The sequence below is a fragment of the Lepidochelys kempii genome, chromosome 26 (genome assembly GCF_965140265.1).
Source record: "Lepidochelys kempii isolate rLepKem1 chromosome 26, rLepKem1.hap2, whole genome shotgun sequence".
Taxonomy (NCBI): domain Eukaryota; kingdom Metazoa; phylum Chordata; order Testudines; family Cheloniidae; genus Lepidochelys; species Lepidochelys kempii.
Window position 1 is genome coordinate 13106174 of NC_133281.1, and position 27523 is coordinate 13133696.

A 27523-nucleotide genomic window follows, 5' to 3' on the forward strand; every position below is an offset into this window, starting at 1 on the left:
AAAAGTGATATATTTTTAATTTAACACAAGCTAAAAAAATACACAGAATTGTCCTTCAGAATTTAACCTGTCCACCAAATTTACATTATGAAGTGGTTGTTCCTCACCCTGCAGACATCTATAGATATGCATTTATGTTCCCCTTGGAGCACAAAGTGATATCTGGAAAAGTTTGTACAGTTTACTATTTACCTTTAGACTAAACAGGTCTAAAACTAAACTACGTATACAGATTTGCTCGATTTTAGTCCTCCTTAGTCATAGGTTACATTGCAACACTCAGCAGTTCCTAACAGTAACATGTAGGTCTAGAACTTAAAAGTGACCAGACAATCATTTCACAAAATTCCCTCTGATTCACCAATAGGTAAACTCCTGATCCTACCGAAGTCAGCAGAAGTTTTAACACTGACTTCAGCTGGGCAGGATTTCATGCAATACACAATGGCCCCACAAGAGCTGGATTACAAAGGGCATCTCAGCACACACACAGTTGGAAAGGTCTTTGCTACTGTCTTAACAGTGCCATATTTCTCTCTGATATTTCTAAACAGCCTGTCTTAAAACCATTCCTGCTTCTCCTTTGTCTCTTCATGTTTATTGAAGACTTATTGGTCTTATGAGGCTTTATGGTCTTAGAGGGACATGCTGCACCTTCTAACAAATCCATTCAGGTATGTTTCAGCAATGAAAGGTTCTGCTCAGAGGAAAGTGGGAGCTAGATGGACAAAGCCAAATTTGTAAATTGCTGAACTCATTGCATTTCAGATCAGATTTTCAAAAGGAACTTAAGGGAGGCAGGCAGCCAACTTCCACTGAAATTCATTTTTTTCTTCTCCCCTTCTTAGCTTCTGCAATGTCCAGATAACATCCCAGGGTGGACTGCACTAGTGTCGGCCCATCCAAGGTGCCAGGTTGAGAGGTAAGGTAAGAGCAGTTTGTCAATCAACTATCATTTTGCAAGGTATTTTAAAAACAGGATCGGTTTTGCATATTATATGTATAAATGCCTTTCAGCTGAGGATTTCATAAATGTTGAAGAGGCTAAATGACTTGCATGAAGTAACAGAGCAGGTCAGTGGTATGAGTGGTAACAGAACCCAAGTGGTCCTGACTTCCAGTCCCCTATTCTAAATCATTAGACTTACTTTAAAATGTAAAATATTAAAAACTTTTCAGACAATATATGGTACGCCATTTCTCTTTTCCTTCCGCCAGGGCTCCAGCAGCTATCTGGCTGATGAGATGATACTAGGGTAATTCATCATCATTAGGCCCAAGATGTGGAAAATACACCAAGTAAGTTGCAAACTTAATAAGAAAAACTGGCTTAATATTAAATAAGACTTTGCCTTCTACTGCAATGAGTTGATTAGAAGTGCCAAAAATGGCTAGGTTGGGTCTTATTCTCCACTGACTTGAACATACCACTTGCACTTGTGCTAAATGAATGTGAAATGCTGACACTGATTTGGCAGCATATTACATTCACTTTGCACAGGTGCAGAGCAGTGGTGAATCAGGACCATTGGTTCCTATAATTCTTTACAACACCCTCATTGTGTGTATTCAGCATGTAATGGAATAGAAGGTTTCTGCAGATCACCTTCATCAATGAAAGGAAAGCAAGTTTGAAATACTTAAGCTGTTGCATAAGTAGAAGGGATTCTTCATAACGTCTAAAATCACTTCTTTCCCCCACTGATCATAACACCCTTTGGAATATCAGAAAATTAATTTTCTGAGGTTCTTAATCTTCTTCTTTCCATTGGACCCACATGGGTTTGTTACTATAGGGTTGCTCATGGGTGACTGTACAACTTTTCTCCCTCCCTGGAAAAGTAACACTTGGTTTGGAAGAAAAACACAGAATTCAAGTATAATTCACTAAAATACCTCAGTTACATTTTTGGCCTTCCAGGTTTGACACACAGGTTTGCCGATTGTTTTGTTTGTTCTTTTAATGGCAAGCAGCATAATCAGGCCCAAGCTGGTCGCAAATAAATAAGAAATCCTGGATTGGTAGTGGAGGGAGATGGCAAAGCTTCAGATCACAGAGTCTTTATAAAAGCCTTTACCTGTGCAGGAAAGAGAGCACCTTTTATAAAAGTGAAATTTATCAGACTCCACAAAAAGCATGCAACAAAAACCTAAGTAGTTCTACATTTCATTCAAAACAATCTATTTGCTAAGGAGTTATCACAAGGACTTCAAAGTTAGACTATTTTCTTAGGAATACTGATAGAGCAAAAAGCTTTAGCAGGTCTTAAAATTTATGACCTGGAGGGGGTCAATGAAGAAGATATCACTATTTTCATTGCAGTACTGCTCAAAGTTCACGATCAAGCTCAAGGCCCCCCATTGTGGCAGGCGCTGTACAAACACACATGAAGATTACAAACAAGCATACAATTTTTCATATACATTTTAGAGGACAGGCAGTAACATTGCAGTGTACTCATATTTAATATGTCTGTGAAATGTAACTCGTTTAATAGACTCATACCTACATGAATGCGTTACACACAAAATATTGGTAGAATACAATCCCACCAATGTATTCCCAAGGAAAATACCAGTATTTCCCCTCTAGCAAGCCAGCCACCACATCAATACAACCCTATAAAAGGAAGAATAATACTATCTTCTGTGTTTGCACAGTGCCTCGTGCAATGGATTCCTGGTCCATGACTGTGGCTCCTAGGTACCTATCACAATACAAGTAGTAATAATAAAAATTGACAAACATTATCCTACTCTTAAACAAACAAGCCTCCACTATGGACTTCCTGGCAGAATTCACGGTGTATTTTCACTGATCAGAGAAGTAATATTGTCATCTTCTATTTATTCAGGCTCCTCAAAGATAAGAGGAGCTATAGTTTCAAAATCTATTCAGTGGGATCATTTTTCTCCAGTACTGAAATGCAGTGCCTCTGGGGTGAAACCCGTCAGCTGTTTAACAGCTTACAAAAATGCTATGGTTTAGGGTAGGAAATTGGAAAATCATATCCAATAGCAACTTCAGTGGGAATTTCCATAGATAGCATGTTATTACCTGAAACGGCATGTAGCCAAGAGGTGAGAACTATGCCTTTCACGAAGTGTGACATTGAAGATCTCACAGCAATCAGGCCTTTCGTTTTATGTCTTATCTAGAAGTCATCACCTCTAGCAGCACAGCATCTCTTAATACCAAGCCTGGATGCTGGAGACAGCAGCTAACATACACATACAGCACCTGCAGATCTCTTGCCCAATTGCTGACCCCGCCTGATCGATTAGCTTGTGGGATGAAATGGGATCAGAGTGTAAGGTGATATTGCGGCAGGGACAGTCCCAGCTGATAGGACAGTACGTAACAGATGGCTATTAGAAGGAGAAAGACTTGCAAAGGAAAAAGAAAATATTCCTCATTCTCACAGAACACCTCTAATTCTGCATTTCACATGAATAGCAAAAATGAGCTGGTGTCATCTCTGCTTACTTTCCTCATGAGCTCCTCTTGTTCAGCTGGGTCATCCTCAAAATCATTATTGACATCAAGCACAAGGACTGGAGCATTCCTTAGGTTTTCAAAGTGAACCCTGAAGATAACAACAAGAACTGAACAAAAGGCTTATTAGTGTACCTCTGGGGATAGGTAAGAGACAATATGCCCAGACACAGGACAGATGTGTCACACCACTGCTTCAGAGTAAGTTTATTTTATCATAAGAAGGATGCCTGCTGCATATAGACTTTCACCATCATTAAAAGAAAAACAAAGAAACAAAAACACAACACTCCTCCAGCTGCAGAGAACAAGTCCCTTCCCCCTTGCCGCATCAAAAGAGATGATTTCCAAGCAAAGGGCTTGATGCTGAGAGATACCTGGAAGCTTCCACTTCCATTGGCATCAGCACCTAAGACGGTAGAGTCCTCTCCTTGCTTCCAAGCAAGATTCCTACACCCTGTTGGGACTCCAAGATTCAATAAATTACCAGCACATTATACAAGCAATACCTAGGGTACGAGTATGGAAAGGAAGGGGTCACCTTAGATTTTCATGAGGTAGATGAGCTTCCTCCCTCTTCTGAGGCCCATCGTGAATTTTGTTATACCCTATTGGTATCTGGGAAGGGAACATGCCTAATAAAGTAGAGGACTGGAAACCCAAACCCTTGGGTTCTATCACTGTTTGGTTGTGATACCTTGGGCAAGTCGCTTCATTTCTGTGAGCTGGATCTTGCTGTGTGGTAGGAAATGTGATGAAATGAGTAGTCAGTAGAGAAGCCCCAGAGGCAGCAGCCCCTTGGCTATCTGACTGTAGTTGAGTTAGAGTGGTCTCTGGAAGGAACTACAGGATTTGGTGTGACGGAGAGAAGCACAAGTAACAAAGAGGAGCCTACTGCTGAAAGAGACGAGCCTGCTGAAATGTCCTTAGAAGATTGTGTTTGGTGTCATTAAGATTGATGGCAGAAAGCTGGCTGGGTAACCTAGGGAGGGTTACCCATAACAGAGGGAACTGACTAAGCAAGGAATGAAGAAGGGTGGTGGACAGCTGGAGGCATCAGGGAGAGGATCTCTAGGGTTGGGAATGGGTACCAGATTATACGGGCAGGAGGGTGGTAGGGAGCTAGGCCGCAAATTAAAACAGGCACCTCTGCACAGCAGAAGATATATTATTCACCCATTTAAAGAGCCAGGCTTGCATGGCCGAGACTCTGTAAGCCATTGCTATTGTCACTTACTCGGTGGTTTTCTTTACTAGCCAGTTTTCATGCTGAGTGTGAAGCTGCTCCAGATACTTCAGCTGGATCGCCTTCTCCTCAGGCCTCCCCCTTTGGTGCAATCGCTCCAGACATTTCTGAAGGGAGGAAATGACAGCTCCTCCATTAGCGTGACCCACTCATTTACTCCACAAGACTCAATGAGGTCTGCTTTGCAAACTCAACCACATTTGGATGGGGCCAATGGGTATGGGGCACTTCAGATAACAGCAGCAGTTCAAATTCAGCATTAGGCAGCTGAAAAGAGAGATGCAGCCACACAAAGTAGGGATGGCTTCACATGACAGACTAGTTAGAAGTCACAATAACTGTCTAGGGCCAGATGTTTAGTGGGCATGTAAGGACTTGACCTTTCATCCACTGGAGTCAGGGGCAAAATTCCATTAACATCATTACGAGCACAACTGGGCCCCATACTTGGAATGTTAACACACACACACACACACACATAGTGCTAGAAGGGTAGCAACTTGTGTCAGCGTTGACAGATACAGCTCTGGAAGAAGCTGAATCCAGCCATCCTCAGCTAGAGAAAGAGCCAACACGATGCACCAGGAGGAAGCCCTGAGAGAAGCCATCCATCCATAAAAACAGTCTATATTCCCCCAATCCTCAAAGTACTTTCCCATATACTGAGGCTAAGCCTTTAAAAAACAAGTGCAAGGAATAGCTGTTTGGAACTAAGGCTGCATAGTCAGCACTACATAACAGAGGGAATGGATTTTCCCTCTGGGTTACAGAATAAGTTCTTAGAAGAAAATGACCCTCGCTGGAGAGGCAATGTGATCATAGAATCACAGAAGATTAGGGTTTGAAGAGACCTCAGGAGGTCATCTAGTCCAACCCCCTGCTCAAAGCAGGACCAACACCCACTAAATCATCCCAGCCAAAGCTCTGTCAAGACGGGCCTTAAAAACCTCTAAGGATGGAGATTCCACCACCTCCCTAGGGAACCCATTCCAGTGCTTCACCACCCTCCTAGTGAAATAGTGTTTCCTAATATCCAACCTAGACCTCCCCCACTGCAACTTGAGACCATTGCTTCTTGTTCTGTCGTCTGCCACCACTGAGAACAGCCGAGCTCCACCCTTCTCTGGAACCCCCCTTCAGGTAGTTGAAGGCTGCTATCAAATCCCCCCTCACTCTTTTCTTCTGCAGACTAAATAACCCCAGGTCCCTCAGCCTCTCTTCATAAGTCACGTGCCCTGGCCCCCTAATAATTTTCGTTGTCCAACGCTGGACTTTCTCCAATTTGTCCACATCCCTTCTGTAGTGGGGGGGACCAAAACTGGACGCAATACTCCAGGTGTGGCCTCACCAGTGCCAAATAGAGGGGAATAATCACTTCCCTCAATCTGCTGACAATGCTCCTACTAATACAGCCCAATATGCCATTGGCCTTCTTGGCAACAAGGGCACACCGCTGACTCATATCCAGCTTCTCATCCACTGTAATCCCGAGCTCCTTTTCTGCAGAACTACTGTTTAGCCATTCGGTCCCCAGCCTGTAACGGTGCATGGGATTCTTCCTTCCTAAGTGCAGAACTCTGCTCTTGTCCTTGTTGAATCTCAGATTTCTTTTGGCCTAATCCTCCAATTTGTCTAGGTCACTCTGGACCCTATCCCTACCCTCCAGCATATCTACCTCTCCCCCCAGCTTAGTGTCATCTGCGAATTTGCTGAGAGTGCAATTAATCCCATCATCCAGATCACTAATAAAGATGTTGAACAAAACTGGCCCCAAGACCGACCCCTGGGGCACTCCTCTTGATACCGGCTGCCAACTAGACATCGAGCAGTTGATCAATACCCATCGAGCCTGACAATCAAGCCAGCCTTCTATCCACTTTATAGTCCATTCATCCAATCCATACTTTTTAAACTTGCTGGCAAGAATACTGTGGGAGACCATACCAAAAGCTTTGCTAAAGTCAAGATATATCACGTCCACCACTTTCCTCATATCCACGCAGCCAGTTATCTCATCATAGAAGGCAATCAGGTTGACTTGCCCTTGGTGAATCCATGTTGACTGTTCCTGATCACCTTCCTCTCCTCCAAGTGCTTCAAAATGGATTCCTTGAGGACCTGCTCCGTGATCATGCCTGCTCCATGATTTTGTGAATCCAGTTCACAGACCCCTAAATTGGCACTTAAGAGATTTGGGTTCTATTCCTGATTCTGCTACTGATCTGCCGTGTAAACTCAGCCAAGTAACTGAACTCTTTGTGCCTCAGTTTCCCCTCCCACCCTTTGTCTTGTCTGCTTAGTGTAAGTTCTTCAGAAAAGGTACTGTCTCTCACTATTTATACATATAGTGCCTTGCACACTGGGGCCTCAATCTTGGTCTTCCAGGAGCTACCATAATACAACTAGTGACTGACCTCAACTACTCACCGCTTTCCTGCCTTGAGCAGTTGCAAACTGTGTCAAGAACCCTACAGTGAGAGCTCAGAGCAGTTAAGGAGGTTATTTACAGAAGGATGTGCCAGAATTATACTAGGACAGGTAAATAAGTTGGCAATCACAGGAATCCCTAGTGCAGACAAGTCCTTAGGTGTATTGATTTTTACCCTCTTACATTTCTGGAGCCTTTCAGAGACACCCTCCCCCCATTAATTGCTGGGCTATTATCACCATTTTATACATTGGGAACTGAGGCACAGGGATTAATTGATTTGACCCAAATTACACAGTAAGGCTGGGAGTTGAATCCAGACTTCTTGAGTCCCAGTCTGAAAGCAAGGCCAGCCTTCAATGCAGCCACTAGAGATGATTTTAGTTAGTTCCCAGTCATGCTCTCAGTTACCTTTGGAGTTGCCTGGAGATACAGAAAGCCATGCAGAGCAATTCGATCCCCGAACTCTTGTAGGAGGAAGGTGTGCAAGTCCTGGTAAATGGTCCATTCGATCTCAGCGAGGTGGCCAAGCTCAAAGAGATTTTTAGCAAAGATGTACCTAGGGAAAGAAGGACAAAAGAGAACAGCAAGTAAATTAAACCTGCCTAAACAAACTCCCTGCAGTTCTAGAATGACAACGTGCACTTTAAGTGAGGTAGGATCCATAATGCACCAGGCGCTGCACTGACATGTAGGACGACATGGCCCCTGCTCCAAGAGGTCGTCTCGACAGCATAGATTTAACACAAACATTTCAGTACCCAGAGAAGAGAGCTGAGCTGGGCTTTTTCAGACAGTGTCACACTAGATAGCAGAACAGTTACTCGAGGGTTTTTCTATTGTTCATTATCTTAGTTCTGGACCAGGTAGTGCAGTTGTAGCTGTGTTGATCCCAGGATATTGGGCTGTCAGACCCTGGAGGATGAAGGCATGTTTATCTACAGAACAGGGATGGAGTGGACAGTGGCAGGGGGAGCTTCCCCCTTACTCCACCCTGCCAATGCACCTCAAACTTGACTTGTAGGGACCCATTGTGATAATAGGGCCTATAAATATACTCCTAGTCCTGAGTTTAATTGTAAGAAGAGAGTGAAAGTTCATGTGATGTCCCAATAACCTATAATAACAAATATTGATGGGAAACGGCACAAAAAGGAGACAGAAAAACTGACACAGTCTAAACAAAAATGGCCTACTGATACAGTTCTCAAGGATTGTTGAAATCATGCTTGTGGGGGAAAAAAATGGGTGAAGAGTATGTGGAGCTGGACTTGAGTGAACCAAAATTGGTGTGTCAGCTATTAGGCCTAATTGGTGGAGAAAATAATGAGGAAATGGGCTATTCCACACATTACTCCCTTGTTGGGTCCTTACAAATAGAGAATTTTGAGGGTAGGGTGGGGACACTCAAAGAGCCAATGGAGGCTACTGAAGCAAGACTCGCCGTCAGGACTGCCACCACTACCACTTCCTGCGACCTTGGGCCTTTGTGTTTCGAATTCTGCTGGAGCTGACAGAAGTGGTGATGTCATTTGGGTTCCTCCCTCTGGCCTGGTTTGGTCAGAACATCTCTCACCTCACAATCTGGGATGAGTTATTACCACCTAAGAGCCTGTAAAGCAAGATTGCTTTTTCTTCTCAACTGATTGCAACAAAGAGCAGCTTTGGCCTATATCAACAAGCTTTTCTTTCCTCCCAAAAAGAAGAGTTACTGCCGTTTTGGATACCATCTAAGGCTTTGTCTACACTAGCACTTTTGTCAGCAAAACTTTTGTCGGTCTGGAGTGTGTGTGTAACATAAGTTACACGACAAAAGTGCCGGCGTGGACAGCGCTATATGACAGAGAGATGCTCTCCTGCCAACATAGCTACTGCCGCTCATTCAGAGTGGTTTAATTATGCCGGCAGGAGAGCTCTCTCCTCCCGGCACAGAGCAGTTACACGGAAGACCTTAGAGTGGCGCAGCTGGAGCGATACAGCTGTGCCACCGTAAGGTCTGCAGTGTAGACACAGCCTAAGAGGCTATCAAACAAAGGGCTTTTCCTTTTACACCTCTCTCTAGCAAAGGGAAAGGGAACGAGAAATGTTGTTAAATTAAAGCCTTATTTAATACTTTACATTTCAAATACTTTAACTGTTTTTCCTTCTTTTCTGGATTTTTAATGGTGTTTGCGCTATAGTGCTAAGCAGGCTGAGGTCTCTGTATACCAAACCCCGAACCTTGTTTAAGACTGTTTAGTGTTGGATGGTGACTGGGTTATGTTAATACCTTTGGCCCATATGTTCTCCACTTAAATTAATAGAACAGGCCTTCTCTAGGGTTGGGAAGGGAGTTGTCTCTCGTTGGACCATTCAGTCTTTTTACCTGTCTGCTGAGACTGACAGCGATGAGGAGTTCAGATAGTACCAACCCTGTTGGCTGTGTGGTGTGATGTAAAGCCCTCCGTCCCCACCCCAGCTGCAGCAACTCGTTTCACACAGACCACCAACTGGCATGACATAAGATAGTAACAATTTTTGGTCACTAGTGACCTAAGCGTGATTTGAAACAGTGCCCTAAAGTTGTAAGGCTCAATTAACTCATTACCAATCCCCTCAGACATTTAATTCCAACACATTTAAGTGAAAATAGGTTTCCCAGACTGCGATACGTGATTGGTATCATACATTAACTTTCCCCTTCTAGAAGAGCTTAATCCCCAGAACTGAAAAGGTGTTAACCCCCTCCCTCACTGTCTGCAGGCAAAAGCTGTGGAAATGGGTCTTGGAGCATGGCCTCAAGATTAACAAATTTTGGTTAAAAGAATGAGGAGTTTTGGTTGCGTCTTTGGAGTGGTCCCACTTTAAACTCTCTACTGCAGGACCCTTCGCTGCAATGCTGGCCTCGAATTACAGAGATGCTACTAAAACAGCCAGCTACTTTTTTTTTTTTTTTTAAATAGTGAATTATAATTAGGGGTTATATTTTTCCACACACCATGAATTCCTTCCCTATTTCACAAGTCTCAGCCCAAAGCGTTTGCTTCAAACACAGTTTGTGCTTCTCTTATGTAATGTTCACACTTCCCTCACTTTCAGCACATGCATAAACATAGTTTATCATCTCACCTCCAATCCACTTCATCAAGGCATCTGGAATAAGTGACCCTTTAGCCAGATTTATTGCCAACATATTCCGAATAGCCTAGAAGGCATTACATCATAGGAGACACCTCTTTGGAAAACAAACACTTCTAGTATACCTCATGCTCCACTTCATACAACTGGGCAGACAGAAAATCTTGTAATTCCCATTTTTCAAGTTAACATCTGTTTAAACACGGCAAGTCCCATTATCTGACAGGAGCTACAAAAATGTATCATCAAGCTCCTTCCAAGTACACACATGAAACTTTAATTAAATGAGTGAGGATGGTTCTTTTTGGTCTGCAACATGAATGGCAATTAGCAACTCAAAATACATGTTCAACTAGGTTCTAAAGATTGTTTCTTTGAAATCATATGAATGGAAACATTTAAATGAATTTTATATAAACCTTTAAATTAACCACTTTAATTAACATTCTTCTGCTGTGCTGGAAAACCAACCACAACAGCATCAAGTTAATGCAAGAGAATCAGGAAATGAAACTGACTACAGCACATCAAACACCACAGATCGGCTTTAACTAGTCCTTGGAACTCAAGAATATTTAGTTTACTGGCCAAGCTTTTCGTTTATCCTTTAGAAATGAACTGCTGAGAATGGTGGCAGTCAGTGTGCTTGCTTCATGTGGAACAAAGTCTGCTTAGCCCTGGTCTATACTAGGAGTTGAGGTCGAATTTAGCAGCATTAAATCGATTTAACCATGCACCCGTCCACACGACGAAGCCCTTTTTTTTGACTTAAAGGGCTCTTAAAATCGATTTCCTTACTCCACCCCCAAAAAGGGGATTAGCACTGAAATTGGCCTTGCTGGGTTGAATTTGAGGTACTGTGGACGCAATTAGACGGTATTGGCCTCCGGGAGCTATCCCAGAGTGCTCCATTGTGACCACTCTGGACAGCACTCTCAACTCAGATGCACTGGCCAGGTAGACAGGAAAAGGCCGCAAACTTTTGAATTTCAATTTCCTGTTTGGCCAGCGTGGCAAGCTGCAGGTGACCATGCAGAGCTCATCAGCAGAGCTGACCATGATGGAGTCCCAGAATCGCAAAAGAGCTCCAGCATAGACCGAACGGGAGGTACGGGATCTGATCGCTGTATGGGGAGAGGAATCCGTGCTATCAGAACTACGTTCCAGTTTTCGAAATGCCAAAGCATTTGTCAAAACCTCCCAGGGCATTAAGGACAGAGGCCATAACAGGGACCCAAAGCAGTGCCGTGTGAAACTTTAAGGAGCTGAGGCAAGCCTACCAGAAAACCAGAGAAGCAAACGACCACTTCGGGTCAGAGCCCAAAACATGCCACTTCTATGATGAGCTGAATGCCATTTTAGGGGGTTCAGCCACCACTACCCCAGCCGTGTTGTTTGACTCCTTCAATGGAGATGGAGGCAACAAGGAAGCAGGTTTTGGGGATGAGGAAGATGATGATGATGAGGTTGTAGATAGCTCACAGCAAGCAAGCAGAGAAACCGGTTTTCCCGACAGCCAGGAACTGTTTCTCACCCTGGACCTGGAGCCAGTACCCCCCGAACCCACCCAAGGCTGCCTCCCGGACCCACCAGGCGGAGAAGGGACCTCTGGTGAGCGTAGCTTTTAAAATACTATACATGGTTTAAAAGCAAGCATGTTTAATGATTAATTTGCCCTGGCATTCGTGGCTCTCTTGGATATACTCCCAAAGCCTTTGAAAAAAGTTTCTGGGGTGGGCAGCCTTATTCCATCCACCACGGTAGGACACTTTACCACTCCAGGCCAGTAGCACGTACTCGGGAATCATTGTAGAACAAAGCATTGCAGTGTATGTTTGCTGGCGTTCAAACAACATCCGTCCTTTATCTCTCTGTGTTATCCTGAGGAGAGTGATATCATTCATGGGCACCTGGTTGACATAGGGTGCTTTTCTTAAGGGGACATTCAGAGGTGCCCATTCCTGCTGGGCTGTTTGCCTGTGGCTGAACAGAAACGTTCCCTGCTGTTAGCCACAGGGAGGGGGAGGCAAAATGTGACCTTGGAGCGAAAGCACATGTGCTATGTATGTAATGTTAACAGCAAGGTTTACTGTGAAAGAGCGTACCCATTGTTCTATAAAATTTGTCTTTTTAAATACCACTGTCCCTTTTTTTTCCCCTCCACCAGCTGCATGTGTTTCAAGGATCACAGGATCTTTTCCTTCCCAGAGGCTAGCGAAGATTAGAAGGCCAAAAAAACACACTCGCGATTAAATGTTCTCTGAGCTTATGCTGTCCTCCCACACTGACAGAGCACAGGCAAATGCATGGAGGTAGACAATGTCAGAGTGCAGGAAAGCACAAAATGACCAGGTGGAGAAGTGGCGGGCTGAAGCTGAAAGGTGATGGCAGCGTGATGAGAGGAGGCAGGATTCAATGCTGAGGCTGCTGGAGGATCAAACTAATATGCTCCAGCATATAGTTGAGCTGCAGGAAAGGCAACAGGAGCACAGACTGCCGCTACAGCCCCTGTGTAACCAACCGCCCTCCTCCCCAAGTTCCATAGCCTCCTCACCCAGATGCCCAAGAACGCGGTGGGGGGGCCTCCAGCCACCCAGCCACTCCACCCCAGAGGATTGCCCAAGCAACAGAAAGCTAGCATTCAATAAGTTTTAAACTTTTAAAGTGCTGTGTGGCCTTGTCCTTCCCTCCTCCACCACCTCTCCTGGTGCTACCTTGGTAGTTATCCCCCTATTTGTGTGATGTATGAATAAAGAATGCATGAATGTGAAGCAACAATGACTTTATTGCCTCTGCAAGTGGTGATCAAAGGGAGGAGGGAAGGGTGGTTAGCTTACAGGGAAGTAGAGTGAACCAAGGGGTGGGGGGTTTCATCAAGGAGAAACAAACAGAACTTTCACACCATAGCCTGGCCAGTCATGAAACTGGTTTTCAAAGCTTCTCTGATGTGCACCGCGCCCTCCTGTGCTCTTCTAACCACGGTGGTGTCTGGCTGTGCGTAACCAGCAGCCAGGCGATTTGCCTCAACCTCCCACCTCACCATAAACGTCTCCCCCCTACTCTCACAGATATTGTGGAGCTCATAGCAAGCAGTAATAACAGTAGGTATTGGTTTCACTGAGGTCTAACCGAGTCAGTAAACTGCGCCAGCGCGCTTTTAAACATCCAAATGCACATTCTACCACCATTCTGCACTTGCTCAGCCTGTAGTTGAACAGCTCCTGACTACTGTCCAGGCTGCCTGGGTATGGCTTCATAAGCCATGGCATTAAGGGGTAGGCTGGGTCCCCAGGGATAACTACAGGCATTTCAACATCCCCAATGGTTATTTTCTGGTCTGGGAAGAAAGTCCCTTCCTGCAGCTTTTGAAACAGACCAGAGTTCCTGAAGATGCGAGCATCATGTACCCTTCCTGGCCATCCCACGTTGATGTTGGTGAAACGGCCCTTGTGATCCACCAATGCTTGCAGCACTATTGAAAAGTACCTCTTGCAGTTTACGTACTCGCCGGCTTGGTGCTCCGGTGCCAAGATAGGGATATGGGTTCCGTCTATCGCCCCACCACAGTTAGGAAATCCCATTACAGCAAAGCCATCCACTACGACCTGCACATTTCTCAGGGTCACTACCCTTGATATCAGCAGATCTTTGACTGCGTTGGCTACTTGCATCACAGCAGTCCCCACAGTAGATTTGCCCACTCCAAATTGATTCCCAACTGACCGGTAGCTGTCTGGCGTTGCAAGCTTCCACAGGGCTATCGCCACTCCCTTCTCAACTGTGAGGGCTGCTCTCATCTTGGTATTCTTGTGCCTCAGGCAGGGGAAAGCAAGTCACAAAGTTCCATGAAAGTGCCCTTACGCATGTGAAAGTTTTGCAGCCACTGGGAATTGTCCCAGACCTGCAACACTATGTGGTCCCACCAGTCTGTGCTTGTTTCCCGGGCCCAGAATCGGCGTTCCACCGCACGACTTGCCCCATTAGCACCATGATGCCCACACTGCAAGGGCCTGTGGTTTGAGAGAAGTCTGTGTCCATGTCCTCATCACTCCCGTCACCGCGCTGATGTCGCCTACTCGCCTGGTTTCGCTTTGCCAGGTTCTGGTGCTGCATATACTGCTGGATAATGCGTGTGGTGTTTAATGTGCTCCTAATTGCCAAAGTGATCTGAGCGGGCTCCATGCTTGCCATGGTATGGCATCTACACAGAAAAAAGGCATGGAATGATTGTAGGCCGTTGCCCTGAGGGAGGGAGGGGCGACTGACGCCATGGCTTACAGTGTAGGCTTACAGGGAATTAAAATTAACAAAGGGGGTGGCTTTGCGAGAAACTGAATGGCCCCCTCAAGGATAGAACTCAAAACTGGGTTTAGCAGGCCATTGATTTCACAGAGGGAGGGAGGAGAAAATGAATACAAAACAAATCTGGTCTATTTCTTGTTTTGAGCCACTTCATCTATCTTTATACATCTTGCTGGCACCAGACTTTGCAGTACGACCGCTAGCCATCGTCATCTCCTGGGTGCTCGGCAGAAGACAGTGCAGTATGACTACTGGCTATCGTCTTCTGCTAGCTGCAGATTAAAAGACAGCACACTGCCAGTGGGACTCAAATTGCCATGAGACGAAACAAGGGAAATGACCTGGCTGAGTCACTCCCATGTTTGCCCAGGTGCCCAGTTAGAGCACCCAGGACTACGTCGACGACGGCTACCACTCATACTGCACTGTCTGCTGCCAAAAGGTAATAAACTGCTGCTGTGTAGCAATGCAGTACCACGTCGGCCAGCACCCAGGAGACATACGGTGACGGTTAGCTGAGCGGGCTCCATGCTTGCTGTGGTATGGCGTCTGCACAGGTAACTCAAGAAAAAAAGGTGCAAAACGATTGTCTGCCCTTGCTTTCATGGAGGGAGGGAGGGAACGGGGGCCTGACGATACGTACCCAGAACCACCCGCAACAATGTTTTAGCCCCATCAGGCACTGGGATTTCTACCCAGAATTCAAATGGGCGGTAGAGACTGCGGGAACTGTGGGATAGCTACCCACAGTGCAATGCTCCAGAAGTCGACAGTTGCCTCGGTACTGTGGACACACTCTGCTGACTACATGCACTTAGAGCATTTGTGTGGGGACACACACTACGAGCGTATAAAAACGCTTTCTACAAAACCGACTTCTATAAATTCGACCTAATTTCGTAGTGTAGACATACCCATAGTCATACTGGTAACTACAATGGAGTTACTTCCAATTTACACCAGAGTAAATGAAAGCAGTGTGAACACGTATGAACTGCTCCAATGAAAATCATGTCAAACATTCATAAATATCATGTGCATATTACATAAACCCATGACGTTTGAGGCATCAGCAAGATAATTTCGTTTGACCTTTTTAACCTAAATGAATCAGGCCACCATTTTATTGCTCACCTGAATGATCCTTTAAGGCAGAGTTCCATGTACACCTAAGAGTGAAACTGACCAGGCTACTTTCATTCCCTGAGCTGAGGGAGTTGTAAATTGGAAGCAAGAAAAATAATGAAAAACAAATTTGAATCTGAAAATCCAACCACCTCTTGTGTTCCCTCTCTTAGGTATTTATAGGACACCAATTACCACTGAATCGGTTATTAATAACATATGTGATTTTCTTTTTTAAATATCAGTTTCAAGTTCATGTTGACAGTAGGACTTTAGCCTATTCAAGTGCCAGATGGACTGCGTTATCATCTCATCACTAGTCCAGAATACACCCTGAATGTGTGTTTGATTTCTGAGAGCCTTGAACACATGCAGATTTGTGCATCAGAGATCTAGAATTCAACCATTAATCCAACGTTTTCTGCTGCTCCCGTAGGTGCCAAGACACATAATCTGGGGCAGTTTATGGAAGGATGATCTTGTTAAGGCACTTGACTAGGACTCAGGAGACCTGAATTCAAGTCCCACCTCTACTGCAATCTTGGGTTCAGTAAAACCGTGGGTTCAGTTCACCAATACCCTGCACTTTGTGCAGTCATTTACACTAGGGCATGGCCAGCATGAAATTCTACCCCTCTGTTCTGATGGCATTTTACATTTATTTTATATTGGTGTAAGTGACAACACAAGGTGCAGAAGAGCAATGAATCTGGCTCTTCAGCTCTGTGCCTCAGTTTCCCCATATGTAAAACAGAGGTAGAATCATAGAATATCAGGGTTGGAAGGGACCTCAGGAGGTCATCTAGTCCCACCCCCTGCTCAAAAGCAGGACCCATACCCAATTAAATCATCCCAGCCAGGGCTTTGTCAAGCCTGACCTTAAAAACTTCTAAGGAAGGAGATTCCACCACCTCCCTAGGCAACGCATTCCAGTGTTTCACCACCCTCCTAGTGAAAAAGTTTTTCCTAATATCCAACCTAAACCTCCCCCACTGCAACTTGAGACCATTACTCCTTGTCCTGTCCACTTCCACCACTGAGAATAGTCTAGAACCATCCTCTCTGGAACTACCTCTCAGGTAGTTGAAAGCAGCTATCAAATCCCCCCTCATTCTTCTCTTCTGCAGACTAAACAATCCCAGTTCCCTCAGCCTCTCCTCATAACTCATGTGTTCCAGACCCCTAATCATTTTTGTTGCCCTTCGCTGGACTCTCTCCAATTTACCCACATCCTTCTTGTAGTGTGGGGCCCAAAACTGGACACAGTACTCCAGATGAGGCCTCACCAATGTCGAATAGAGGGGGACGATCACGTCCCTCGATCTGCTCGCTATGCCCCTACTTATACATCCCAAAATGCCATTGGCCTTCTTGGCAACAAGGGCACACTGCTGGCTCATATCCAGCTTCTCGTCCACTGTCACCCCTAGGTCCTTTTCCGCAGAACTGCTGCCTAGCCATTCGGTCCCTAGTCTGTAGCTGTGCATTGGGTTCTTCCGTCCTAAGTGCAGGGTCCTGCACTTATCCTTATTGAACCTCATCAGATTTCTTTTGGCCCAATCTTCCAATTTGCCTAGGTCCTTCTGTATCCTATCCCTGCCCTCCAGCGTATCTACCACTCCTCCCAGTTTAGTATCATCCGCAAATTTGCTGAGAGTGCAATCCACACCATCCTCCAGATCATTTATGAAGATACTGAACAAAACCGGCCCCAGGACCGACCCCTGGGGCACTCCACTTGACACCGGCTGCCAACTAGACATGGAGCCATTGATCACTACCCATTGAGCCCGACAATCTAGCCAACTTTCTACCCACCTTATGGTGCATTCATCCAGCCCATACTTCCTTAACTTGCTGACAAGAATACTGTGGGAGACAGTGTCAAAAGCGTTGCTAAAGTCAAGATACAATACATCCACTGCTTTCCCTTCATCCACAGAACCAGTAATCTCATCACCAGGTAATACTCTCTACATCGCAGAGGTACTGTAACGATAAGAAATGTCTGTGATATGCTCCGATACTATAGTGAAAGGGGTCAGAAAAGTGCCTATTTACATAGTTGTAAGATTTCCTGATTAGTTTGTTGATGTTAAATGGGTGTGTGTCAGAAACCCACCTCTAGAAAACAAACAGTATTTATTGAGTAGGCACCAAATATGGACTATTTTTTATTAAAGAGGCATGGTATCTTAAATGGCATTGCCATGTTTCTCTGCACACACTGACTAACAGAAAGCACTGTAGTTTAGCTGGAGCAGGCAGGGGTTTGGAGATTTTTAGCACTGTACCTATCACTGTATACAGATCTCTCAAAAATCTGCACTGGCTCCTGGGTCTTCAACAGCTTCTCTGAAAGGGGCTCCAGCTGGGCCTTAAGTCGACTCATGAAGGAGTATATCTGGAACGTATAGGACCACCGAGAAGGCTCCTGATAGACCATTTGAAGCAGGTTACCAAAGTTCTGAGAAGACGAGGCCTGCTAGAGAATGGCAAAAAGGCACATTTAAGAAGAAAGTCTCACTGAAAGAGGTTCTCAGGGTCCCTATGACTAGAGACAGGGTATTCTCAGCATAGAGCTGGTGCAAGACTCAGATCTGAACATCAGAAGGGAGAACTATGATCATCTAGTCTGATTTCCTGCATTACATAGGCCAGGGATTCCTGCAGCGGAGAGGATTATTCTTGGCTAGGTATGTGACCGCTATTTGAGCCCAATAACTTGCAGTTGAACTAGAACAATGGTTCTCAACCAGGAGTACACATACCCCTGGGGGTATGCAGAGGTCTTTCAGGAGGTACATCAACACATCAACTCAGCCTAGTTTTATAACAGGCTACATAGCAAAGACAGTACAAACTAAAATTTCATACATTGACTTGTTTATACTGCTCTATATGCTATACACTGGAATGTAATACAATAGTTATACTCCAATTGATTCATTTATAACTATATGGTAAAAATGAGAAGGTAAGCAATTTTTCAGTAATAGTGTGCTGTGACACTTTTGTATTTTTAGGTCTGATTTCGTAAGCAAGTAGTTTTTAAGTGTGGTAAAACTTGGGGATACACAAGACAAATCAGACTCCTGCCAGGGATACAGTAGTTTGGAAAAGTTGAGAGCCACTGAACTAGAGCATTTTAGAGATATCCAACCTCAATTTAAATATGCCAAGTTATGAGGAATTTACCTTGTTAAGCTGTTCCAATGGTTAGCTACCCTCACTGTTAAGGTACAACTTTTTATTTCCAGTTCTAAGTTTTCTACCTTCAACTACAAGCCACTGGATTTTATTCTGCCTTTGATAGCTATACTCACTGAAAAGGGATTTCTAGACCATGATCAAGTCACCTCTTAACCTCTTCCTTGATGAGCTAAATAGATTAAGCTCCTTAAGTCTCTTACTGCATGTTTTCCAGACCTCAGATTATTCCTGTAGCTCTTCTCTGAATCCTCTCGTTTTTCCAATATCCTTTTAAAAGTGTTGACACTAGAACTGGACACAGTAGTATAGCAGAGAACTCAGCAATAATCTTTTTTCTCTAACGCACATAGAATCATAGAAGATTAGGGTTGGAAGAGACCTCAGGAGGTCATCTAGTCCAACCCCCTGCTCAAAGTAGGGCCAACCCCAGCCAGGACTTTGTCAAGCCAGGCTTTAAAAACCTCTAAGGATGGAGATTCCACCACCTCCCTAGGGAACCCATTCCAGTGCTTCACCACCCTCCTAGTGAAATAGTGTTTCCTAATATCTCTCCCACTGCAACTTAAGACCATTGCTTCTTGTTCTGTCATCTGCCACCACTTTGAACAGTCGAGCTCCATCCTCTTTGGAACCTCGCTTCAGGTAGTTGAAGGCTGCTATCAATCCCCCCTCACTCTTCTCTTCTGCAGACTAAATAGGTCCAGTTCCCTCAGCCTCTCCTCATAAGTCATGGGCTCCAGCTCCCTAATAATTTTCGTTGCCCTCCGCTGGACTCTCTCCAATTTGTCCACATCCTTCCTGTAGTGAGGGACCCAAAACTGGACACAATACTCCAGATATGGCATCACCAGTGTTGAATAGAGGGGAATGATCACTTCCCTCGATCTGCTGGCAATGCTCCTACTAACGTAGCCCAATATGCCGTTAGCCTGCTTGGCAACAAGGGCACATGCTTGACCTTGATCCCAGACAGCTGCTTGTCAACCATTTGGGGACAAAAATTATGCTTGCCTTACCCGCCTACCCCAGAGAGTTTATCATTACTCCATGGAGTTTATCATGAAGGAGGAGAGCGGGTCTTGTCCCCTGCTGGGTTGTGGTACTTCATAGAAAATTGCTACTATAGGTTGATTAGACCTATAATGCACATCATAAAAAAAACCAAAAAAACATGACAATGAGCTCATGATAAATTAAAGATGCAAGTCCTGTACAAGAAAGCTGATGCAGTCGTAGTCTAGATCATAGGAGTTGGCGTGTTAAACATTTATCTCCCCTTTAAAAACATGTATCTATTCAAGTATCAAATCATGGAAGAGATTTATGGATGAGGAAAACTATCTTGAATAGAGACCAGTTAAACCTGATGATGTCACTGAACTCCCTTCTTAACCTTGTCTTACAGGGAAGGGTTGAGGCACAATAGTAGAACAATGAGCGAAGCCTGTCCTGACGCTGCTTGTGATGTACCTACACTGAGGATAAAGAGAGAATTTAGGTCCCCAGGGTTCATAGGCACCACTAAAATCACACAACAAATTCTGAAAAGCCTAAAGCCAGGTGATGGAAACTCTTGTTACAGCGCCCCCAAACCCCCATTCCGTTTATTCACTTTCACACTTACCTCTCTGCTACTGGAAGCTTGAACCTTTCGCCATTTTGCCACAGGTTCTGTAACCATTTGCCATTCTGGAAAGGTTTTTCCTAGCAGCCTTACTAAAGTAGACTTGCCCACAGCTGCAAATTAAAATACAAGAGCAGTTGTCAAAATCTGTTAGGAAACCATTATCAGATCCTGCAGGTAAGCTCAATTTAAAAAAAAAAAAAAGTTGACTTTCCTAAGCAAAAATAGAGGCAATGATACATGCAGCATTTGCCATGCCTTACCAGACCTTTAGTCATCTAGCTCAGTATCCTGCCTCCAATAGTAGCTAAGTTGCCATTGTTTTGACATTTATGAAGTACATATTTTGTTTTAAAAAATACATTAAAAATACCATTTGGTAATCCCCTCTCCATACCGAAGAAAATCTCTCAAATCAGCACAAAATTAACAGCTTCTCCCACTTCTCCAAGATTGGAGACTCAGTACGAGACCCTATTTTTTTTTTTTTTAAACCAAATATATAACAATACATTTACTAGACAAAGAGAACATATAAAGGCACCTAAACTTACTTGGACTTTATGAAGTACTAATACTAACAAAAATACACTGGTGGTCTATTCCTATTTGTCTGCCTTAACTTTTAAGGCCTAAAACACTCATCTCTATGCGTAATGAGTATTTGAAGATTGGGGCCTTAGATCATAACTCCAAGTCAGGGACTATATTGTATTCTATGTTTGTACAGTGTCTAGCCCAGTATATCCCTGATCTCAGCTGGGGCATCAGGTATAACCACGATAGAAATTTTAATACACTCTACTGTATGCACTAAAATGTATTACCCTTGCTTTTTAGTGGTTCCACACTAGTTTCCAAAGTTTGGTCACTTGCAATGAATCTTCCATCCAGCAGTGTGAATTGGCAAAATGCTAGAGTGTTAAATTAACACTATGAAGCAAAATCATAATCTCATTATTTAAGGAGAGCACCATTAGATTCTGAAAAAAAAGATCACAACTATGGGCTCTTGCTTTCTGTTCTGTACAGTACTGAGCATGCTGTCCAAGCTTCCAAGATAATATTTTGATCTCAATCCTGCAAACCCCTTCTACAGATCCTTAACTTAAATCCCACTGAAGTCATGTGACTACTTACATGTTTAAATGTTTGCAATATAAGGGGCATAGAGGGATCTTATGTTACTAACAAGATAGATCCAACACAGAGCTTTAAAGCAAATCTTTTTAGATTTCTAATCTGTCTGCACTCCTCACCGACACCACCATAGCCAGGGACGCAGGCCTAGGGCACTGTCACTGCCGTTCGCCTTTCTCTCTCTCACACTCCAGCCCAAAGTTCTGATGTTCCTTCAGCTTGTCCTCTCTCACAGCCCCCCCCCAGCTCCTCCCTCTCCTCACAGGCCCCCCATCCAGCCCCCCCTCTCCTCACCACACCTGCCCTGCCCCATGCCCCTCTCTCCTCACAGCCCCCCCAGCTCCTCCCTCTCCCTCACAGCCCCCCCCCAACTCCTCCCTCTCCTCACACCCACCCCCCTCTCCTCACAGGCCCCCCCTCACCACACCTGCCAGCCCCATGCCCCCCCTCCTCACAGCCCCCCCCAGCTCCTCCCTCTCCTCACCACACCCCTCAGCCCCCCACCAAGCTCCCCCCTCTCCTCACCACACCTGCCAGCCCATGCCCCTCTCTCCTCACAGGTCCCCCCCCACAACTCCTCCCTCTCCTCACAGCCACCCCCCTCTCCTCACCAGCCCCCCACCCAGCCCCCTCTCCTCACCACACCCCCCAGCACCCCCCTCCTCCCCACACCCCTCTCTCCTCACAGCCCCTGCCTCAGCTCCCCTCTCCTCACACCCCCCACCCCAGTTCCCCCCTATCCTCATGCCCCCCACAGCCCCACGCCCCCCTCTCCTCACCACAACCCCCAGCCCCACACCCCCTCTCACAGCACCCCCAGCACCCCCTCCTCACAGCCCCCCCAGCACCCCACTCCTCACAGCCCCTGCCTCAGCTCCCCCTCTCCTCATGCCCCCCAGCCCCCCACCCAGCTCCCCCCTCTCCTCACCACACCCCTCAGCCCCCCACCCCTTCTCCTCACCGGCCCCCCCCCCAGCCCCACGCCCCCCACTCCTCACAGCCCCCCACCCAGCTCCCCCCTCTCCTCACCACACCCCTCAGCCCCCTCTCCTCACCGGCCCCCCACCCAGCCCCACGCCCCCCACTCCTCACAGCCCCCGCCCAGCTCCTCCCTCTCCTACCCACACCCCTCAGCCCCCTGCCCAGCTCCTCCCTCTCCTCACCACACCCCTCAGCCCCCCACCCCTTCTCCTCACCAGCCCCCCACCCAGCTCCCCCTCTCCTCACCCACACCCCTCAGCCCCCCACCCCTTCTCCTCACTGGCCCCCCACCCAGCTCCCCCTCTCCTCACCACAACCCCCAGCCCACACCCCCCTCTCACAGCCCCCCCAGCACCCCCTCCTCACAGCCCCTGCCTCAGCTCCCCCTCTCCTCATGCCCCCCCAAACCCCACTCCTCACAGCCCCCCACCCAGCTCCCCCCTCTCCTCACCACACCCTTCAGCCCCTCTCCTCACCGGCCCCCCCACCCAGCCCCACGCCCCCCACTCCTCACAGCCCCAACCCAGCTCCCCCCTCTCCTCACCACACCCCTCAGCCCCCACCCTTCTCCTCACCAGCCCCCCACCCAGCCCCACGCCCCCCACTCCTCACCAGCCCCCATCCAGCTCCCCCTCTCCTCACCACACCCCTCAGCCCGCCACCCCCTTCTCTCACCAGCCCCCCATCCAGCTCCCCCCTCTCCTCACCACACCCCTCAGCCCCCCACCCCTTCTCCTCACCGGCCCCCACCCAGCCCCACGCCCCCCACTCCTCACCAGCCCCCCACCCAGCTCCCCCCTCTCCTCACCACAACCCCCAGCCCCCCACCCCTTCTCCTCACCGGCCCCCCACCCAGCCCCACGCCCCCCACTCCTCACCAGCCCCCACCCAGCTCCCCCCTCTCTCACCACAACCCCAGCCCCACACCCCCCTCTCACAGCCCCCCCAGCCCCCCACTCCTCACAGCCCCCCGCCCAGCTCCTCCCTCTCCTCACCACACCCTCAGCCCCCCACCCCTTCTCCTTACCGGCCCCCCACCCAGCCCCATGCCCCCCACTCCTCACCAGCCCCCCACCCAGCTCCCCCCTCTCCTCACCACACCCCTCAGCCCCCCACCCCTTCTCCTCACCGGCCCCCCCACCCAGCCCCACGCCCCCCTCTCCTCACCAGCCCCCGCCCAGCTCCTCCCTCTCCTCACCACACCCCTCAGCCCCCCACCCCTTCTCCTCACCAGCCCCCCATCCAGCTCCCCCCTCTCCTCACCACACCCCTCAGCCCCCACCCCTTCTCCTCACCGGCCCCCCCACCCAGCCCCACGCCCCCCACTCCTCACAGCCCCCCGCCCAGCTCCCCCCTCTCCTCACCACACCCCTCAGCCCCCACCCCTTCTCCTCACCGGCCCCCCCACCCAGCCCCACGCCCCCCACTCCTCACAGCCCCCCGCCCAGCTCCTCCCTCTCCTCCCCACACCCCTCAGCCCCCCGCCCAGCTCCTCCCTCTCCTCACCACACCCCTCAGCCCCCCACCCTTTCTCCTCACCAGCCCCCCCACCCAGCTCCCCCCTCTCCTCACCACACCCTCAGCCCCCACCCCTTCTCCTCACTGGCCCCCCACCCAGCTCCCCCCTCTCCTCACCACAACCCCCAGCCCCACACCCCCCTCTCACAGCCCCCCCAGCACCCCCCTCCTCACAGCCCCTGCCTCAGCTCCCCCTCTCCTCATGCCCCCCCAGCCCCCCACTCCTCACAGCCCCCCACCCAGCTCCCCCCTCTCCTCAGCACACCCCTCAGCCCCCTCTCCTCACCGGCCCCCCCACCCAGCCCCACGCCCCCCACTCCTCACAGCCCCCCACCCAGCTCCCCCCTCTCCTCACCACACCCCTCAGCCCCCCACCCCTTCTCCTCACCGGCCCCCCCACCCAGCCCCACGCCCCCCACTCCTCACCAGCCCCCCACCCAGCTCCTCCCTCTCCTCACCACACCCCTCAGCCCCCCACCCCTTCTCCTCACCAGCCCCCCCACCCAGCCCCACGCCCCCCACTCCTCACCAGCCCCCCATCCAGCTTCCCCCTCTCCTTACCACACCCCTCAGCCCGCCACCCCTTCTCCTCACCAGCCCCCCATCCAGCTCCCCCCTCTCCTCACCACACCCCTCAGCCCCCACCCCTTCTCCTCACCGGCCCCCCACCCAGCCCCACGCCCCCCACTCCTCACCAGCCCCCCACCCAGCTCCCCCCTCTCCTCACCACAACCCCCAGCCCCACACCCCCCTCTCCTCACCGGCCCCCCCACCCAGCCCCACGCCCCCCACTCCTCACAGCCCCCCGCCCAGCTCCTCCCTCTCCTCACCACACCCCTCAGCCCCCCACCCCTTCTCCTCACCGGCCCCCCCACCCAGCCCCATGCCCCCCACTCCTCACCAGCCCCCCACCCAGCCCCACGCCCCCCACTCCTCACCAGCCCCCCATCCAGCTCCCCCTCTCCTCACCACACCCCTCAGCCCGCCACCCCTTCTCCTCACCAGCCCCCCATCCAGCTCCCCCCTCTCCTCACCACACCCCTCAGCCCCCCACCCCTTCTCCTCACCGGCCCCCCCACCCAGCCCCACGCCCCCCCACTCCTCACAGCCCCCCGCCCAGCTCCTCCCTCTCCTCACCACACCCCTCAGCCCCCCACCCCTTCTCCTCACCGGCCCCCCACCCAGCCCCACGCCCCCCACTCCTCACCAGCCCCCCACCCAGCTCCCCCCTCTCCTCACCACAACCCCCAGCCCCACACCCCTTCTCCTCACCGGCCCCCCCACCCAGCCCCACGCCCCCCACTCCTCACAGCCCCCCGCCCAGCTCCTCCCTCTCCTCACCACAACCCCCAGCCCCACACCCCTTCTCCTCACCGGCCCCCCCACCCAGCCCCACGCCCCCCACTCCTCACAGCCCCCCGCCCAGCTCCTCCCTCTCCTCACCACAACCCCCAGCCCCCCACCCCTTCTCCTCACCGGCCCCCCCACCCAGCCCCATGCCCCCCACTCCTCACCAGCCCCCCACCCAGCTCCCCCCTCTCCTCACCACAACCCCCAGCCCCCCACCCCTTCTCCTCACCGGCCCCCCACCCAGCCCCATGCCCCCCACTCCTCACCAGCCCCCCACCCAGCCCCACGCCCCCCACTCCTCACCAGCCCCCCATCCAGCTCCCCCTCTCCTCACCACACCCCTCAGCCCCACACCCCTTCTCCTCACCGGCCCCCCCACCCAGCCCCACGCCCCCCACTCCTCACAGCCCCCCACCCAGCTCCCCCCTCTCCTCACCACACCCCTCAGCCCCCCACCCCTTCTCCTCACCAGCCCCCCGCCCAGCTCCCCCCTCTCCTCACCACAACCCCCAGCCCCCCACCCCTTCTCCTCACCGGCCCCCCACCCAGCTCCCCCCTCTCCTCACCACAACCCCCAGCCCCCCACCCCTTCTCCTCACCGGCCCCCCACCCAGCCCCACGCCCCCCTCTCCTCACAGCCCCCCAGCCTCGCGCCCCCTCCCGTACCGACGTTGCCCTCGATGGAGAGCCGCCAGGCGGGCCCCCCGCGCCGGGCCATGCCGAAGCAGCGCGGGAGCCCCGCGGCCGCCACCCGCCGGAGCCGCAGGGGCAACAGCGGCCGCATCGCGCGCGCCCGGCCCAGGCCCGCAACGAGATGCAAATGAGATGCTAATTTATGCGCCTCCCCGGCGGCGCCGCGCGGGGCGGCCGCGCGCAGATCGCCGCGTCCGCGCGCTGACGCAGGTCGCGTTCTTTAGGGCCTGCCGATGCCTGTGGTGATGTGCTGACGGGTGCAGCTTGCTGTCGTCGTCACCTGCTGACGTCGCTCAGTGTAGGGTAATGATATGCCGAGTGCCAGGATAATGATATGCTGATGTATGCAGATTTTCATAGCAATGATAGGCTGGCACCGGTTGCCATGATAATGAGAGGCTGATTTGCCCACATCTGTGAGGAGAGGGCTGGCCCTGTGGATGGGGGGAAAGCGGCGACGTGTTGTTCCTCGACTTCAGCAAAGCTCTTGACCCGGTCTCCCACAGTGTTCTTGCCAGCGAGTTAAGGAAGTATGGGCTGGATGAATGCACTATAAGGTGGGTAGAAAGCTGGCTAGATTGTCGGGCTCAACAGGTAGTGATCCATGGCTCCATGTCTAGTTGGCAGCCGGTATCAAGTGGAGTGCCCCAGGGGTCGGTCCTGGGGCCGGTTTTGTTCAATATCTTCATAAATGATCTGGAGGATGGTGTGGATTGCACTCTCAGCAAATTTGAGGATGATACTAAACTGGGAGGAGTGGTAGATAGGCTGGAGGGCAGGGATAGGATACAGAAGGACCTAGACAAATTGGAGGATTGGGCCAAAAGGAATCTGATGAGGTTCAATAAGGACAAGTGCAGGGTCCTGCACTTAGGACGGAAGAACCCAATGCACCGCTACAGACTAGGGACCGAATGGCTCGGCAGCCGTTCTGCGGAAAAGGACCTAGGGGTGACAGTGGACGAGAAGCTGGATATGAGTCAGCAGTGTGCCCTTGTTGCCAAGAAGGCCAATGGCATTTTGGGATGTATAAGTAGGGGCATGGCCAGCAGATCGAGGGACGTGATCGTTCCCCTCTGTTCGACATTGGTGAGGCCTCATCTGGAGTACTGTGTCCAGTTTTGGGCCCCACACTACAAGAAGGATGTGGAAAAATTGGAAAGCGTCCAGTGGAGGGCAACAAAAATGATTAGGGGGCTGGGGCACATGGTTTGTTTCGTCTCCGGAAGAGAAGAGTGAGGGGGGATTTGATAGCGGCTTTCAACTACCTGAAAGGGGGTTTCAAAGAGG

At 49.5% G+C, this 27523-nt stretch overlaps 2 protein-coding genes across 6 annotated transcripts in view; both read right to left on the minus strand.

Annotated features, from left to right (window-relative positions):
* The window catches only part of TET3 (tet methylcytosine dioxygenase 3), a 173126-nt gene extending 171143 nt beyond the window's left edge, over window positions 1-1983 (minus strand). Inside the window, exon 1 of the mRNA XM_073325181.1 lies at window positions 1897-1983. The gene's annotated coding sequence lies outside the window, so the exon portion shown is untranslated. The remainder of the gene's footprint in view (window positions 1-1896) is intronic.
* Window positions 1-26459, minus strand: DGUOK (deoxyguanosine kinase). 5 transcript variants are annotated; one of them, XM_073325187.1, is made up of 8 exons: window positions 26207-26459; window positions 21379-21465; window positions 20552-20664; window positions 18009-18199; window positions 7582-7729; window positions 4734-4849; window positions 3488-3587; window positions 1-2078 (listed from the first exon to the last, which is right to left on the minus strand). In XM_073325187.1, the coding sequence occupies exons 1-8, from the start codon at window positions 26322-26324 to the stop codon at window positions 2052-2054; spliced, it is 900 nt and encodes a 299-aa protein (XP_073181288.1). In that variant the 5' UTR covers window positions 26325-26459; the 3' UTR covers window positions 1-2051. The 5 variants fall into 5 exon arrangements, with proteins under 5 accessions (XP_073181288.1, XP_073181289.1, XP_073181291.1 ...); XM_073325188.1 differs by lacking the exon at window positions 21379-21465 and having other exon boundaries at window positions 26207-26458; XM_073325190.1 differs by lacking the exon at window positions 3488-3587 and having other exon boundaries at window positions 26207-26457.
* Between the last annotated feature and the right edge of the window lie 1064 nt (window positions 26460-27523).